This window comes from Plectropomus leopardus, chromosome 11 (assembly GCF_026936395.1).
Source record: "Plectropomus leopardus strain MGB_pleo_1.0 chromosome 11, ASM2693639v1, whole genome shotgun sequence".
Taxonomy (NCBI): domain Eukaryota; kingdom Metazoa; phylum Chordata; class Actinopteri; order Perciformes; family Serranidae; genus Plectropomus; species Plectropomus leopardus.
In genome coordinates, this window is record NC_142186.1 from 37131787 (window position 1) to 37146360 (window position 14574).

The 14574-nt window shown below is 39.5% G+C and overlaps 2 protein-coding genes across 3 annotated transcripts in view; one reads left to right on the plus strand and one right to left on the minus strand.

The window, feature by feature from the left end:
• The first annotated feature begins 3231 nt into the window (after window positions 1-3231).
• LOC148188351 (phospholipase A and acyltransferase 1-like) lies at window positions 3232-7335 on the plus strand. Of its 2 annotated transcripts, none has more exons than XM_088084860.1 (5): window positions 3232-3308; window positions 4965-5041; window positions 5183-5327; window positions 6528-6766; window positions 6929-7335. In XM_088084860.1, exons 2-5 carry the CDS (start codon window positions 4973-4975, stop codon window positions 7139-7141), a joined length of 666 nt encoding a protein of 221 aa, XP_087940986.1. In that variant the 5' UTR covers window positions 3232-3308; window positions 4965-4972; the 3' UTR covers window positions 7142-7335. The 2 variants fall into 2 exon arrangements, with proteins under 2 accessions (XP_087940986.1, XP_087940987.1); XM_088084861.1 differs by lacking the exon at window positions 3232-3308 and adding an exon at window positions 4095-4268.
• A 1495-nt stretch (window positions 7336-8830) lies between these two features.
• sri (sorcin) overlaps window positions 8831-14574 on the minus strand; it is a 7003-nt gene continuing 1259 nt past the window's right edge. Inside the window, exons 2-8 of the mRNA XM_088084865.1 lie at window positions 14089-14130; window positions 13935-14004; window positions 12575-12618; window positions 11427-11574; window positions 10804-10917; window positions 10435-10493; window positions 8831-9112 (exon numbers count right to left, since the gene is read on the minus strand). Coding sequence (XP_087940991.1) covers window positions 9086-9112; window positions 10435-10493; window positions 10804-10917; window positions 11427-11574; window positions 12575-12618; window positions 13935-14004; window positions 14089-14130 — 504 coding nt within the window. The 3' untranslated portion in view covers window positions 8831-9085. The remainder of the gene's footprint in view (window positions 9113-10434; window positions 10494-10803; window positions 10918-11426; window positions 11575-12574; window positions 12619-13934; window positions 14005-14088; window positions 14131-14574) is intronic.

The window sequence follows — 14574 nt, forward strand, 5'->3', positions numbered from 1 at the left end:
CTGATAAAGGTTTTTTTGTTTTTTGTAACTGTTCAGTAGGGTGAGTATACTGTCTGAACGGGACAGTTAAGCTTTGCATTGAATTATATTTTCACAGAGTACGCAAAATAACCTAATAGCGGTATCTACGCATTACTTAACAGGTATAGGATCAGGACAAAAAGGTCACCTGGATATGACGTCATATTTGTGGGCGTGACCCTTCGCTTTTTCATTCCAATATATTTTGAGATGGTATATAATTGTGAATCAAAATTACCATGAATTAACTCCAAAATCCTGTCACCTTTTTTGTAAAATGCTTATTTTGATTGTGTCCCATTTTGCCAGTAGTGCCTGTAAAAAGGTGATAAGGACATATTGTGTTTGAGATGGAATAACTGATTCTGTGTTTTATCATCCGTCATTCATTCTTTTGCATGTTGTAGTAAAGGGCTTGATTTTTATAAAGAGGTATCATGTTTGGAGCTCAGATTAGTGGAAAATTCTCTAAACTGTTCCAGAGTTTTCAGAAAAGTGTCCCAGTTTAACAATACTGACCCTATACAATCCAGAAACATAAAAACATTTATATTTCCAGTCAAATGAAATGAAATAGTGAAATAAGACAAAACAAAAAGACAACATTTGACAATATAGAAAGTAAAGCTCAGATGTTCAGCTCATTCAGGCACTAATTATCTGTAAAGAGCAACTTTATGGAGGAAAAATATTTTTTATTTTATTCTTCAAACAGCTTATGGAGGGCTGGCTGTTGCTCAGTTTACATTCACTAATTAATATGATATTTACCCCGAATAATTATTAGATTTACTATTATTTGGGGGTTGAGAACATCCATAAAGTCTGACTTAATTGAAATGAGAGATTTTCACTCCAAATATTCATCCAGCTGTAGACATCTTTGTGTGACTGAGAAAAATAAAATGCTCTGTCGTTTCTGGCTCGATCAATCTAAATCCACACCGATCAACTTTTTTTTTTATGGTTTCTGCAGCTGGATAAATATTCTTTGTGATTTTTAAAACTGAATTTCTTTCATTTTCGGTAAAATTGGCCATTTCAGATAATTACATTATTTGTGTGGTGATATTGTGTCATTGTTAGTTAATCGTACTTTTGATGGTGTTATAAAATCTCCCTAATGTATACTCTACCAGTATTCAAATCAGGCAGTTTACTGGATACCTTTGAATTCTTGAGGATATTTTCCATCATGTGTATTAAGGGATTTAGCTAAACTGCATTTTTCAGTAAACGAGTTCAGCTGTATTAACTGCTCATGTTCATCCAACAAAGCAGCAACGTGAAAGACATTTTCTCATCCCACAAAAAGGCTTTGTGTTTATTGTAATGGTTCTGTTTTTTCACAGGGTGGAGCCAGCTGCTGTGAAATGATGAGTGCAAATCTGTTTCTGCAATGCAATACCTGTCTGTGGAAGTTTACGGTAGTTCAAGCTCATAAATCTGACTTCTGTTATTCTCCAGCAGTCAGGAGTTTCTGCGTGTGCACCTGTCAGCCGTGGATGAAGTACCTGAAAGTCACACTCGAGTAAAAGTACAGATTCATCACCAGAAAATGACTTTGGCAGAAGTTATCCCTTTCAATAGTCTGTTTAACCCTTTATTATATGTTATAATTATAATTTTTCAGCCCTTTTTTCATGAACTTGTTTGTTTTTAACTCTTTTTGTTGTGTGCTTATTTTCAAGTAATTTTCCTGTAACTTTTTATTCCTTCCATGCTCATGTTTGGGACATGTATTGTTTACTTGCTCAGTGCTTTCTCCCCATGTTTTTGCAAAAAATAAAACCAGTTTGCTCATGCAGGTTCCAAAACGTCTTGTCAGAGGACTACAGTGGAAACTTAGCCTGATGACAAACACTGCTTCAGTTTGTGTTCATCTCATCTCAGCCCTCTGTTCACTCAGGTGTGTCAAGTGTTTTTTTGTTTGATTGTTTTTCTCAGGGCTTTTATTGTCTTTAATCGATTGGATATTGTGAGCGTGAAAGGGGGAGAGAGAGCGGATGACATGCGGCAAAGGGCCAAGGCCGGATTTGAACCCACGACGAGGATACAACCGCACTATCCAGTGAGCTCCCAGGCGATGTGAAAATGTATAAAAGTATAAACTGATTATTTCAGCACTCGAACACTTTTGTGCTAATGCAAACAATGAGACATTTGTTCAGTGTTTTGTAACTCTGTGGATTAGAAGTAACTTTTCAAGTCTAAAACTGTTCCAAAATGTTTGTTTCCACCCCTGAACATGGCTGTGTTCCCCTAACATATCCATATTTATTCCTGCTATTTCCCATAAACTGACCCACGGAAACATCATCTGAGCTGCAGAAAATATCGTCGTCATTATTAGCTGAAAGTATTTTGACATCCATAAAGTTAAAAATGATCTTTTTGGGTCATGATGTGGCGAAAAAAACATATCCAAAATTAAATATTTTGGATCTATATCTTAACCCTTTGAAACCTGAACAAATGGACTTGATCTCAAAAAAAGATAACGGGAACAAGGCAATGAGCAACAGAAGAAAAAACTCCTCCCCATAATTGCAAGAAATAAAGAAAAAAAAAAAAAAAAAAAAAAAAAGAAAAGAAAAAGAAATAAGGAAAGTTACTGGAAACTGATTTTTAAAAAATGTAGTAAAAAATGGAGAAAAATGACCAGGAAAATATGCAAATCGGCATCTGGGGCCCATATCATACATTGAACTTTGTGGTACTCAACGTTTCCAGGTTGACTTTACTGACAAGCAGACTAAAGTTGTTAATGACGCCTCTCAGTTTCACACCAACACCCACAGAAACTTTCCCTCTGTATTTTAAAGACATTCTCACACGTGCACTCGTCTTTATGCTCATCTCAGTGAGCACTAAAACAGTTCCTCAGCAGCTGCACTTTAACCAAATGCTGATCAATTAGTCACACATAAATAAGATAAATACATAATTTTTATTGACATTTCTGTGCTGCGATTGCTGTTTATTTACCTGTTTAAAGGGCTCATACAAACCCCCTTAAAATCAATAAACAAAAGTAAAATAAATAAATAATATAAATAATGAATAAGAATTATGTATATTTTTAATTTGTATTTTTTTTGTTGATGTTTATATGATTTATTATTGAGGAGAATTGTGACTCATCTAATCCTTGTTTTGTTGAATGCTGTTTAACTACATTCTAGTGCTGCAGGATGGGCGTTTGCTCTTTGAGGTCAGAGGAAGTTTATTTCCTCCCTGAAGCTGCTGAGCAGTTTCACTTTGAGGAGCAGCGTGCAGCCACAAAGGTACTGTGACCGAGCGTTTACACTCTTCTCATAATACTGTGTTTCAATAACATTTATGCAAAAGGTTAAATCAGCTTCTAACAACTGAACTAATAAAAGCTGACTGCAATGTACAACAAAAAAAAACACATATTGTGGCAATACTCTGCACTCATTTTTTTTATTCAGATCAACATGTTTTTATTTTAATTCAAATGAACACAAATTTATTCATTTAGATGAATTAACTAAATTTAAGAACCAATTCGCTGCTAAATAACTTCAGATGAATGTGTTGTGTTAAGTATATCCACTCTTTTTTAAAGACATTTATGTATATATTGCTTTAGATTAAGCCTATTTTATCATTTACATATAGAAATTATGTTGAGGGCATGAACAGCAGTAACATTTTCATATAAACAAAAATGGCAACAGCTTGCATTACTTCTGACTTACAGCAACCTAATTCTGGATTTTGTGTTGTGTACTGAGAGTAAACATGATACAAAAATACTTTCAAAACATTTATTCAGTGTTGTGTAGTCAAAGTGTGAAGTTTAGTTTGTTGTGTATCTTGAAATGTTCCAGCGGGACCATCAGACTGTTGTGTGTGTGTGTGTGTGTGTGTGTGTGTGTGTGTGTGTGTGTGTGTCTGTGTGTGTCTGTGTGTGTCTGTGAGAGAGAGACAGAGAGATTTGAGAGATTGGTTATCTGTTGTTTGTTGCCTTGTGTTTCGCTGCTGAGCATGGGCAGCACTGATAACTTTTTTATTTTCTGTTTCTGTTTCAGCACCTTCTGATGTGCCTGTGTCAGATATGTGACCAAAAAACATTTCAGACATTAATTTCAAAAATGAGAGAATAAACATTATTATGCATTTGGGTAAAATGTGTTATTAACAAAAGCTAAAGGAAATTAATAAAAAGAACAAGAGTATTGTCTGAATCTGGTAATATTTTTGGATAAGTCTGGGAAAAGGTGATTACAAATGTATAATAATTCTGTAACGTAATTTTAAATGTCACTTTGATCATTATAAATATAGTTTTTCCTAGCCCTTTCTCTTTTTTTGCTTTACGTTTCCCCCTAGGTTTTATAAAAGCATTATTCAAATCTACTAATATCTTGAAATGATCATTTAAAATCGCGTCGCAGACGTTTGTTTGTTTTTGGTTTTTTTACCCTTTTTTGGGACTTTTTTACTCATCTTTACATTTTGGCCATGTCTTGTTAAGTTGCTCCTCGTCTTCTTCCAAAGTTTTTAACAGAAATTAAACCAATTTTCTCAGGTTAAAGAAGGTTAATGCATGTTTTGAATGTTTTTCTTTCTTCCGTGCGTGTGTGTGTGTGTGTGTGTGTGTGTGTGTGTGTGTGTGTGTGTGTGCATGTTTCTCTGTGTGTGTGTGTGTGTGTGTGTGTGTGTGTGTGTGTGTGTGTGCGTGTTTCTGTGTGTGCGTGTTTCTGTGCGCGTGTGTGTGTGTGTGTGTGTGTGTGTGTGTGTGTGTGAGTGAGAAATAGCAGGTTAGCTGTTCACTCCTCATTTAAAGCCTGCAGTAACAGGAACGCTTTGTCCATTTTCAAATATCAGATTTGAAGTTGATGGTGATATTTCTCATTAATCACATCCAGTCTGATTAATAATCCTCCTCTCTTCTCTGTGTTGGTGCTCCACAGCTGGAAAAATGAAAACCCTGATCCTGGTTGCTGTGATCCTTCAACTGCTGATCTCAATAAATGAGATTAATGGAGACGTAAGTTCAGTCAACCAAATTTTACCTATATAGCACCTTTCAAACAAATCAAATGTAATTCAAAGTGTTTTACAGTTTTAAGGAAAAAAAGCAAAACAAGAACAACATATTAAATGCAGCTCTGAATTCTTGTGTTCACAGTATGAATTTGGAGATATTGTTGCATTTCCGAGGAAATGTCCCTTCAAGAATAAGCCCATGTACAAGCACTACGCCGTTTACGTGGGCAATAAAACAGTGTGGACAGACATCGGCCAAGAGGATAACGACATATTTCACCGCACAAGTAACTAAAAATGGGAATATGAACATTTAAATACAGTATTACTGAGAGTTAATAAAAAAGACGCTAATTTGTTTGACATTCTACTTAAAAAACGGATAAGAAGAGAGGAAACACGGAGTAAGCAGGTGTTTTTTGGCATTAACTGGAACAAAACAAAGGCAGTAATTAGGTTTAGGTTTAGTTTATTTAAAAGGGACAGTGCAAATTAATAAATACGATAAGTATAAAAATGCCAGAGTTAGCCAGGAGGCTAATTTTCATCCGTAGTCTCTTAGCCGAGAAGTTCGCTCCTCAACCAGTGAAATGCAATGACGTGCTGTCACTAATTACCCTCCATCTCCTCCTACGCTGCTAAAACATCATTCCAACTTAGTCTGCGCTAAGTTTGAAAGAGAGACTGATTCACACAGAGAAATACGAAGAGAAAAAAACACTGAAAAGTTTTCATAGATCCCTGATCCTGCCGCCGGTTCTGCTAATGTTTACCTGATCTCTTGCCTGTCCATGACATCGTGCGGACACACCAACAAACACAGTGAGATCCCTCCAATCCCTCCAACAAACACATATGAAACCACTAATTTATGAAGTCGTGCAGCTCCTGCAGTGTCAACAGCACGCTCCTGCAAGTATTTCAAAATAAAATGTCTTGTGTCAACAGCTTATTCTGTCTACAGAGACGTTGTCAGAGGACTTTTATTTAGAAACAGAAGCAGGGAAGTTTGGAGTAAAACCGATGTCTTTATATTTCATCTGAGACAGAGAGAGACTTTAAAACTGCAATAAAAGTTGGTAGCATCAATTTAATCATCAGAAAACATTTCTCCTGTCTTCTCCCGCTGACAACCACAACCAGCACGTGAAAAAACCAGCCCTGCTCAGGCGGCAGTGTGAAAAAAAAGAAAAGAAAAGGCAGGTTGGGCACTGCTCACGCACTGCTGCCTCGTGCAATCTGAAACGTACCTTAGGGTGTTTTCACGCCTGATCCGTCTCACGAGTGTGAAAACAGCCTCAGTGCTCTGCGGTCAGCTGCAGGAGTCCTGCTGAACTGTTACAGGTTAGCACTGCTGTGCAAAAGGAAAACAGGCCTGTTTCTAAATGACACGAAAATAATAAGAAAAGAGCAAACGTAAAGAGTGGGAGAACAGATTTGTGTCAAGTTTTTCTGCAGTATTTCTCAATGTTTTTTCACGCACACAGGTTCACTGTCTAAAACTGGATGTAAATTTGCCAAACTGAGAGAGACGACGGGCAAACCGCCAAATGATAAAAAAGACAATTACTTTGACGGGTTCAAAGGCATCACTCCAGGATCCAGAGAGAGCATCATACAGCGCATCAAAGAAGTCAAAGCAAACTGTACGGGGTACAAACTCCTCTCCAACAACTGTGAACACCTCGCCACCTACGTGCGTTACGGAGCGCGGCTCTCCCTGCAGGTGTGTGGTCCGCAGATCTGGTTTATATCCACAGAAATCCAAAACATTTCTCTGGTTTCATGTTTTACATCTCCATCCTAACAGCTGTCACTGTGATTGGGTCCATATCATAGACTGCAGAATTTAACTCTTTTTTTGTTGCTGTTGCTGTTTTTTCCTCAGAATGGTACAGTGGCTAAATTTCTGTTTCGCCCAGATTTGGATTCACCTGAAATCAGAGCAGTTGTGGAGAAATTGCAAAATAACCAGGAGGAAGCGGCCAAATGTCAGTCTGCCCAAAACGATGTCAGCAATCAAGGATCTTACCCGCCCATCCTGTGGGCCTGTCTGGCTCTCCTCCCTATTTTCCATTTCATGACTCCGAGCACCATTTAACCCCTTATGGCCTGCTTTAACATTCACGCTCTCCACACTCCTCACACTCGCTCTGCACACCAAATGCGCTTTTCATAATCAAGCTTTAAAAAATATGAGTTGTTTTTTTTATAGCTTTTTTTGAGTTTACTAGTTAATTGACAGTAGCCCTGTTCATAAATATCATATATTCGTTCATTTTAGATTGTTAACCCTTTAAATGCCAGGTTTTTGTCACAATGGCAAAAAAAAAAGAATGATGTTGAGTCTCCTCCTCAGTGTGTGAGTGTAGCTGCTGACAGTCTGGGATATGTCAGTGTGTGAGTGTAGCTGCTGACAGTCTGGGATATGTCAGTGTGTGAGTGTAGCTGCTGACAGTCTGGGATATGTCAGTGTGTGAGTGTAGCTGCTGACAGTCTGGGATATGTCAGTGTGTGAGTGTAGCTGCTGACAGTCTGGGATATGTCAGTGATCAGCAGCTACATTGACTGTGACAGGTCACCTAGTGGAAATAGCATGTATTTCCTCCAGATGCCAAATATGGTCAAAATGACCTCATCAGGTGGAAAATAGTCAAAATGACAAATTCAGAGTCAAAAGCCCAGAATGACACCCAGAAATAATACAAGTCCTGTTTTTCTGCTCTGATGGCTGTGGGATCAAAAATGTCAGTTTGAATGGGTTTCAATGGAGCATTTTTGGACCTGAACAGTCTGAATGTAACTATTTAGTTTCCACAGTGTATTTTAGACTTATTGTAGGAGCTGAGCTGCAAATTGAAACTTGAGCAAAGTTGTTTGATTTCAGGAAATGAGCAACATGGCAACAGATAAACTTCAAGTAACCGTGAAAAGACTTCAAGAAAATGACCTGAAAATTAGTGAAAATGCTTTGAGTCGAGCTGCAGCAGCACAGGGCTCGTACCCCAACTGAGCATGACACAGCATTAACCATTTCATCAAATCATCAAGTTAATCTGCTTCTGTTTGTATCACCAAGCTGCAATAAAAGAGAACTTTACCCAAAAACACTGTATGGTTTTGGACATTCACTCATTTAGCAGTTTTTTTTACTGCAAGAATGAAAGTGACTAAAACAACTGAATTTAACTGACAGTTACAAAACCCATATTATATCATAAATTCCCATACTAATAATATATAGATGCAATAGATTTTCGCATCATTTTTTAAAATTCTGTTTATAATACATCTCTTTATTGATGCAAGATATATATCACCATCATATATATATATATATATATATATATAATATCTATATGTGTATAATGACAATGTTTTTTTGCATTTTCTGAAAATGACAGTGACAAAATGATGACCTGACTTTACTACAAGACAATGAGAGCTACGAGGAACGAAACAACCAAAAATATATGTATATATATGTATGTGTATGTGTATATATATGTGTGTGTGTGTGTGTGTGTTTGTGTATCAATTCTGTTTCTATGCTTTCCTCCATCTCTACTGCCCTGAAATGTCACAACTCGGCTATCATGGAAATTTCCCAGTTTTCCACTCGGAATTACGGCTTTTGGCCATTCATGTGCCCGAAAGTCATAAATATGATAAATGTGATACTTCACAGGAGCACACGAAGGCCGCAATTCTGTATTTGAGTCAAAAATGAAACCAAAAAGAGACAGTACGACCCAAGACGTCTGAAAGGAAGGAGCCAAACACACGAGGCTGACGTGTTTGTGACGGACGTCGTGTTTATTCATTCATACACTGATAACTGACACAGACACACGCGTCTGTTAGTGGTTCAGCCTGAGATTACATTGTTCTTATTAGTTTGTTACAATAAAATTGTATTTTTTTGAAAAGGTTCACGGTAAAATGGAATGTAACATTTTAACATGGTTAAACAACGGAAAACAGACGGTGGAAGTACTGCGGTAAATATGAGAGGATATCACAGGCGGAGCGTGTTTCTGTCTCTTCAGATGCTCATGGTGACCTGGATAAACTGGAGACAGAGAGAGAGAAATGTATTCTGGGATGTTTCCATGCTTTTATTTCGAGCCGATTCGAACAGTCAGAACGGAAACTTCAGCTTATCCAGAACTGTGCTGCGAGACGTTTAACCAAAGCAAGGAAAGTAACGCAGATCACCTGCTTATCTTTTGGATTTTAAGGTTTTTGACATGTTTTTAAAGCTTTGAATGGTTTGGGGACGGCCAACGTTGCAGACTCTCTGTCGTTCTATAATCCTTCTCCAGTTTCAGATCTTCTGCTGCCGGTTTATAAAACACAAAGATACGCTAAAGAAAACGGAGACGGTGCAGACTTTCAGTGAGTGAAATCCCTGCGACCGTCAGTTTCTCTCAGGTGACGAGAAGAGAAACAGATGCTGAAGTCCAGAGGGAGTGAGGCGGAAACAAACGACAAATAAAAATGTGTGTTATTATTTGGGTTCAGGAAACAAAATTCCATAAAGTTTCAGGTTTTTCATGACCGTATGAATCACGTATGAATCCTGCCCGTAACCAGCTACCGCAGACGACCGCCGTCTGCCGTCTGCCGGTTATTTCCTCCACGCAGGCGCAGAGCGTGTGAGGTGTAGTCTTCGCTCTGTGTTCGTGTGCAACTGTCAAAATACAGGCGACACGAGGCGACACGAGGCGACACAAGGCGACACAGGCGACACAGGCGAAGGAGGCAATACGAGGCAACATTAGGGCTACACGGGCGATACGAGGCTACAAGAGGTGACATGAGGCAACAGGAGGCAGCACGAAGCGACACAAGGCGACACGAGGCGACATGAAGCGACATGAGGTGACACGGGGCGACACGAGGCGACACAGGGCAACACGGGGCGACATGAGGCAACATGACACGGGGCAACACGGGGCGACATGAGGCAACATGACACGGGGCGACACGGGGCGACACGAGGCGACACGAGGCGACACAGGGCAACACGGGGCGACATGAGGCAACACGACACGGGGCGACACGAGGCGACACAGGGCAACACGGGGCGACATGAGGCGACACAGGGCAACACGGGGCGACACGGGGCGACACGAGGCGACACAGGGCAACACGGGGCGACACGGGGCGACACGAGGTGACACGGGGCGACCCGAAGAGACACGGGGTGACACAAGGCGACATGAGGCAACACGGGGAGACACGAGGTGACCCAAGTGCCACTATTTCCGTGCAGCAGGTTTGGTGCGAGCGGACTTTAACGCAGCTGCATGTTCAGCTCCTGAAGTCAAAGTCAGGCGTGCTGACGGCGGCGGAGGAATCAGATCTTTCGGAAAAGTGTCAGAAACTCACGTCATCGTAGTGAAATGTGGCCTGGCCGTTTCGGGTCGTGTCTCTCCTTTGGAACTGATCTGAAAAACATGAAGAGAGAAATTTTATATTCAGTTTGTACAATCTAAAGGATTAATGGAAACCCACCTCCCGAAAAACACAATTTTAAAAGGATCTCAGACATCTCATCCTCAAATTCAGAATGAGTGTTTATTTAGAGAAAGAAATGACTAAAGTTTATTGTTCTAGCATCATATATCTACTAAATATCAAACAACTGTGTTGAATTAAATACAGGTCAAAAAGATTTGCAAATCTTTGCGGTCTGTTGTTGTTTCACACAGCGTCCCATCTTATCTTTTTTAAACACGCGCTCCTCGACTCGCTCACCTGTCAGCGCACGCAGTCTCACGCAGCAGCTGATGAAATCATCGAAGGTGATTCTGCCATTGGAGCTGTAGCGCTTCATGAGGATGTTCATGGCCTGAGGGCTCAGATTATAACCTGCACGGCAACACGAGTCATACGTGACATTCACACTGAGAGCAGGTAACTAACGCTTGATTTCACTCTGCAATTCTTCCTTTATACACAGTTTAACCCTTTCAAGCCAAAGCAAATTTTTATTTTTTCCTAAAACATAGCGAGAAGAAAGTGAACTACATGGTCCAAAAAAATCACAAAAAATAGTAAAAGTGTAGCAAAAAAATCTCCTGCAAATACACAAAAATGATCTAGAAAAAGTGCTGATTGTTTCACATTCTTATTGCATTACATATTTTTTGCTTTTTCCCTCCATGTTTTCAAGAGAAGTCAAACCGCTTTTCTTCGGTTTCAAAGGGTCGAAAAGCTCCTGAAAAACGCAGCTCAAGAAAACTGCCGTCGATGCAGGTTATAACTGAGGAGTTTGTTGAACCAAAATCAGTTTCATGTTTGATTTGACAGATTCAGGATGAATTAGAAGTGATCACATAAAAACCAGAAGACGTGTAGCGGGTTGGGTTTGGCCGTACCCATGGCGGCGAGGGCCTGCTGCAGCTCGTGGCCCTCCACGGTCCCGCTGCGGTCGCGGTCGTAGGAGGCGAAGGTGGTCCTCCAGCCGGTCAGGACGTTGGACAGCTCCTTGAACTCGGTGAAGCCCATGCTGTTCGAAAAATCCCTCTGAGACGCCGTCAGTCAAAGACCCAACACGCACTTTCACATCATCCGCAGCAGGACAAAATGTCTCTGCAGAAATGTCCCCATTCAAGACGGACAGAGGAGGGTAAGACAAAGTAATAATATTATTTTCCTTTTTTCTTTGTTTCAATGTCTTAACCAATTTTTGTCCTGATAATAAATATAAAATATTCGTTCATTTTCAGACTTTTCAGCCCCTGAAATGCCAATTTCTTTAAAAACTTCACGTTTTTTTTTTTTTTTTATTACAAAATCTGACAAAAATGAAATATTTTCTACACACTAAACGCTGATTTAAAAAATGTATTTTTTTAGGTGGATTATCAGACTCTGGGATATTTTAATGGTTAGAAATAAAATTGATTTTGGTGCATTTGTATGTCATTTTCCATTTTTTAAATTAGGTTTTTTAACTAACTTCAGTTCTAATCATAAATACCAAATATTCATTCATTTTTCAGAATTTTTAACCATTTAAATGCCAACTTCTTTACAAAATGCCACTGTGTTTTCCATAAACTAAACTTTACTGTGGATCATCAGACTCTGGGAGATGTCAGTGATTAGCAATAAAGTGGATTTTGGGGGGGTGGTCCGTTTATATGAGCCTCGGGTATGTTGACCTCTCCTGACACATTTCTTATTTTTAATCATCTGGATTTTAAGCAGTTTTTAGTTGTGTGCAAAAAAACCCAAACTAAGACTAAAAAATAGAACCAGTTTACAGAGAAACATTTCTTCAGCGGCTTTTTTTCCGCAGCTCGAGCGGAGCAGTTTAACTGTTCTTGTGGTTAAACTGCAGCTGATGAGGAAATGTTTCTGTGGCTGTGACTGAGAGGAGCGTAAAGACGACCACAGGAGTAAAACAATCGGAAAATTACAGAAGTGAAGTTGCTGAGAAACTGCGAGGTGTCATTAACAACCTAAAACGTTTTGAGTGAATCTGCTGCCGCTCTGTGATTGGCTGCCGGCTGAAGGATACATCCAGCATGCTGATCATCAGTCTGCACGTCTCCAGGCTGAAAGCTGCAGACACAGAAAACACACACAGTGTGTGAGCACCGAGTCCGCACACACACGGACAAAAATCTGCAAACATTATCAACATGTCAAACTTTTAGAGAGAATATTTCACATTTTTACTGACAATCAGACCCCGTTTTTAACGGACAACTACATTGACGGCGAGTTTTCTGCTGTGATGATGGATGTTGAGGCGTACTCACATGCACAAAAATCCACAAACATTATCAACATGTCAAACATTTACTGTGAATATTTCACATTTTTACTGACAATCAGACGCCATGCTTAACAGACAGGAACATTTGTAGTGATTTTCTGCAGGCGCAGTCTCGTGTTTAGTGATCTGAACGAAAGTACAAATGAAAATGTCTGTAAATTTTGACCCTTTACAGCCTTTGGTCCAATCAGCCTGACTGCACGGCTTCATGTTCACAGAGCAGATGCAAAGACGTAAAAATAAAAAATGGTCTGCACACTGTTCAACTCCCACTGGGAAAAATTTATTTTTTACATTTCTTCATTTTGGTACAAATGAAAAAAATCCCACTGGCAGTTTAACAGTGTGCTGACCTTTTTCTGTTTTTGTGCAGCACCTGCACCTGTGGGTATTTTGACTGGACATTAGTTGCACATTAGTTTCTCATTTGCAAATATAAAATGATAATGGTATATAATAATAATAATAATAATAATAATAATAATAATAATAATGGTAAATGGACTGTACTTGTATAGTGCCTTTCTTGTCTTTTCGACTACTCAAAGCGCTTTCACAGGACATGTCACATTCACACATTCACACACACATTCACACAGTAGTGGCAGAGGCTACTGCACAAGGTGACCTCTGCCACCTACCAGAGAGTAATCATTCATACGTTTTTGTTTTCTGTGTTAATCATTCATACGCATGCACACTCTGATCACGCAGCATCAGGAGCAAATTGGGATTCAGTGTCTTGCCCAAGGACACGAGGACATGAAGACATGAGGACATAAGGAGCTGGGGATCGAACCTCCGACCTTCTGATTAGAGGACGACCACAGCCACAGCCGAATAACAGCATGAGGTTAAAATGTGTCTCAGAGCCATTAAATCCTTTGAAACATCAGCACATTGGTTTGAATTATTTTTAAAATATGGGGGGAAAAGCCAGTGACCAATTTGGGAAGAAATTCCCCACAAATAGCAAAAATTAGAAAAAGCTGACAAGAAAATTAACTACAAAATAATTTTATGAAAGAAAGAAAGGATTATTAGAAAATTATCCAAAAAAAAAACACCAAAACAACAACCACAACAAAATTAAGATTACGCTTGTAGGATCCGGACATGCCGGCCTGCGTCAGGCAGCGCTGCAGCTCGTCCGCGGAGATCTGTCCGTCCTGTCAGAGTTTCAGAAAACAGACGTCAGCGCGCCGTGAGACGGACACACGGATCAGAGACACAGCAGAGGAGACGGGGGTTACCTGTCCAGCCACAGCCGAAAAATACCCGAACAGAGGATCCTGCTGCAGAGACACAACACACAACGAGGTCTGTCAGGTTTTCAGGGAAGTGCTGGCGATTAGTCTGCAGACAACTGGCTTCTTCTTCAGTTTAAACTTTGACCCGTCAACTAATCCGAAAATACTCAGAGAACAAAACAATTTCACCTAAGAGGTTAACAAATATTGCTACTGTCAGCTTTTGAAGAAATGACATTTATCCAAAATCAAAACCAAATCAGTCATGACTTCAGCTCAGAGCAAAGACCTCTGGCGGTTTTTAGGAATGATTAAATGAATCATAATAATAATAAAGAATCATCCAGCTGTTGTTCAACATCGCGACAGCCAGCACAGAAATCACTGCGTTTAAACTGATTAAAAAGCCACATTTCTTAAATTAAAGGAAAAAAAGCTGTTTTCAGAGAGAGCCAATCTTCGTTCAGAGTTTGAGTGACTAAAAACGCG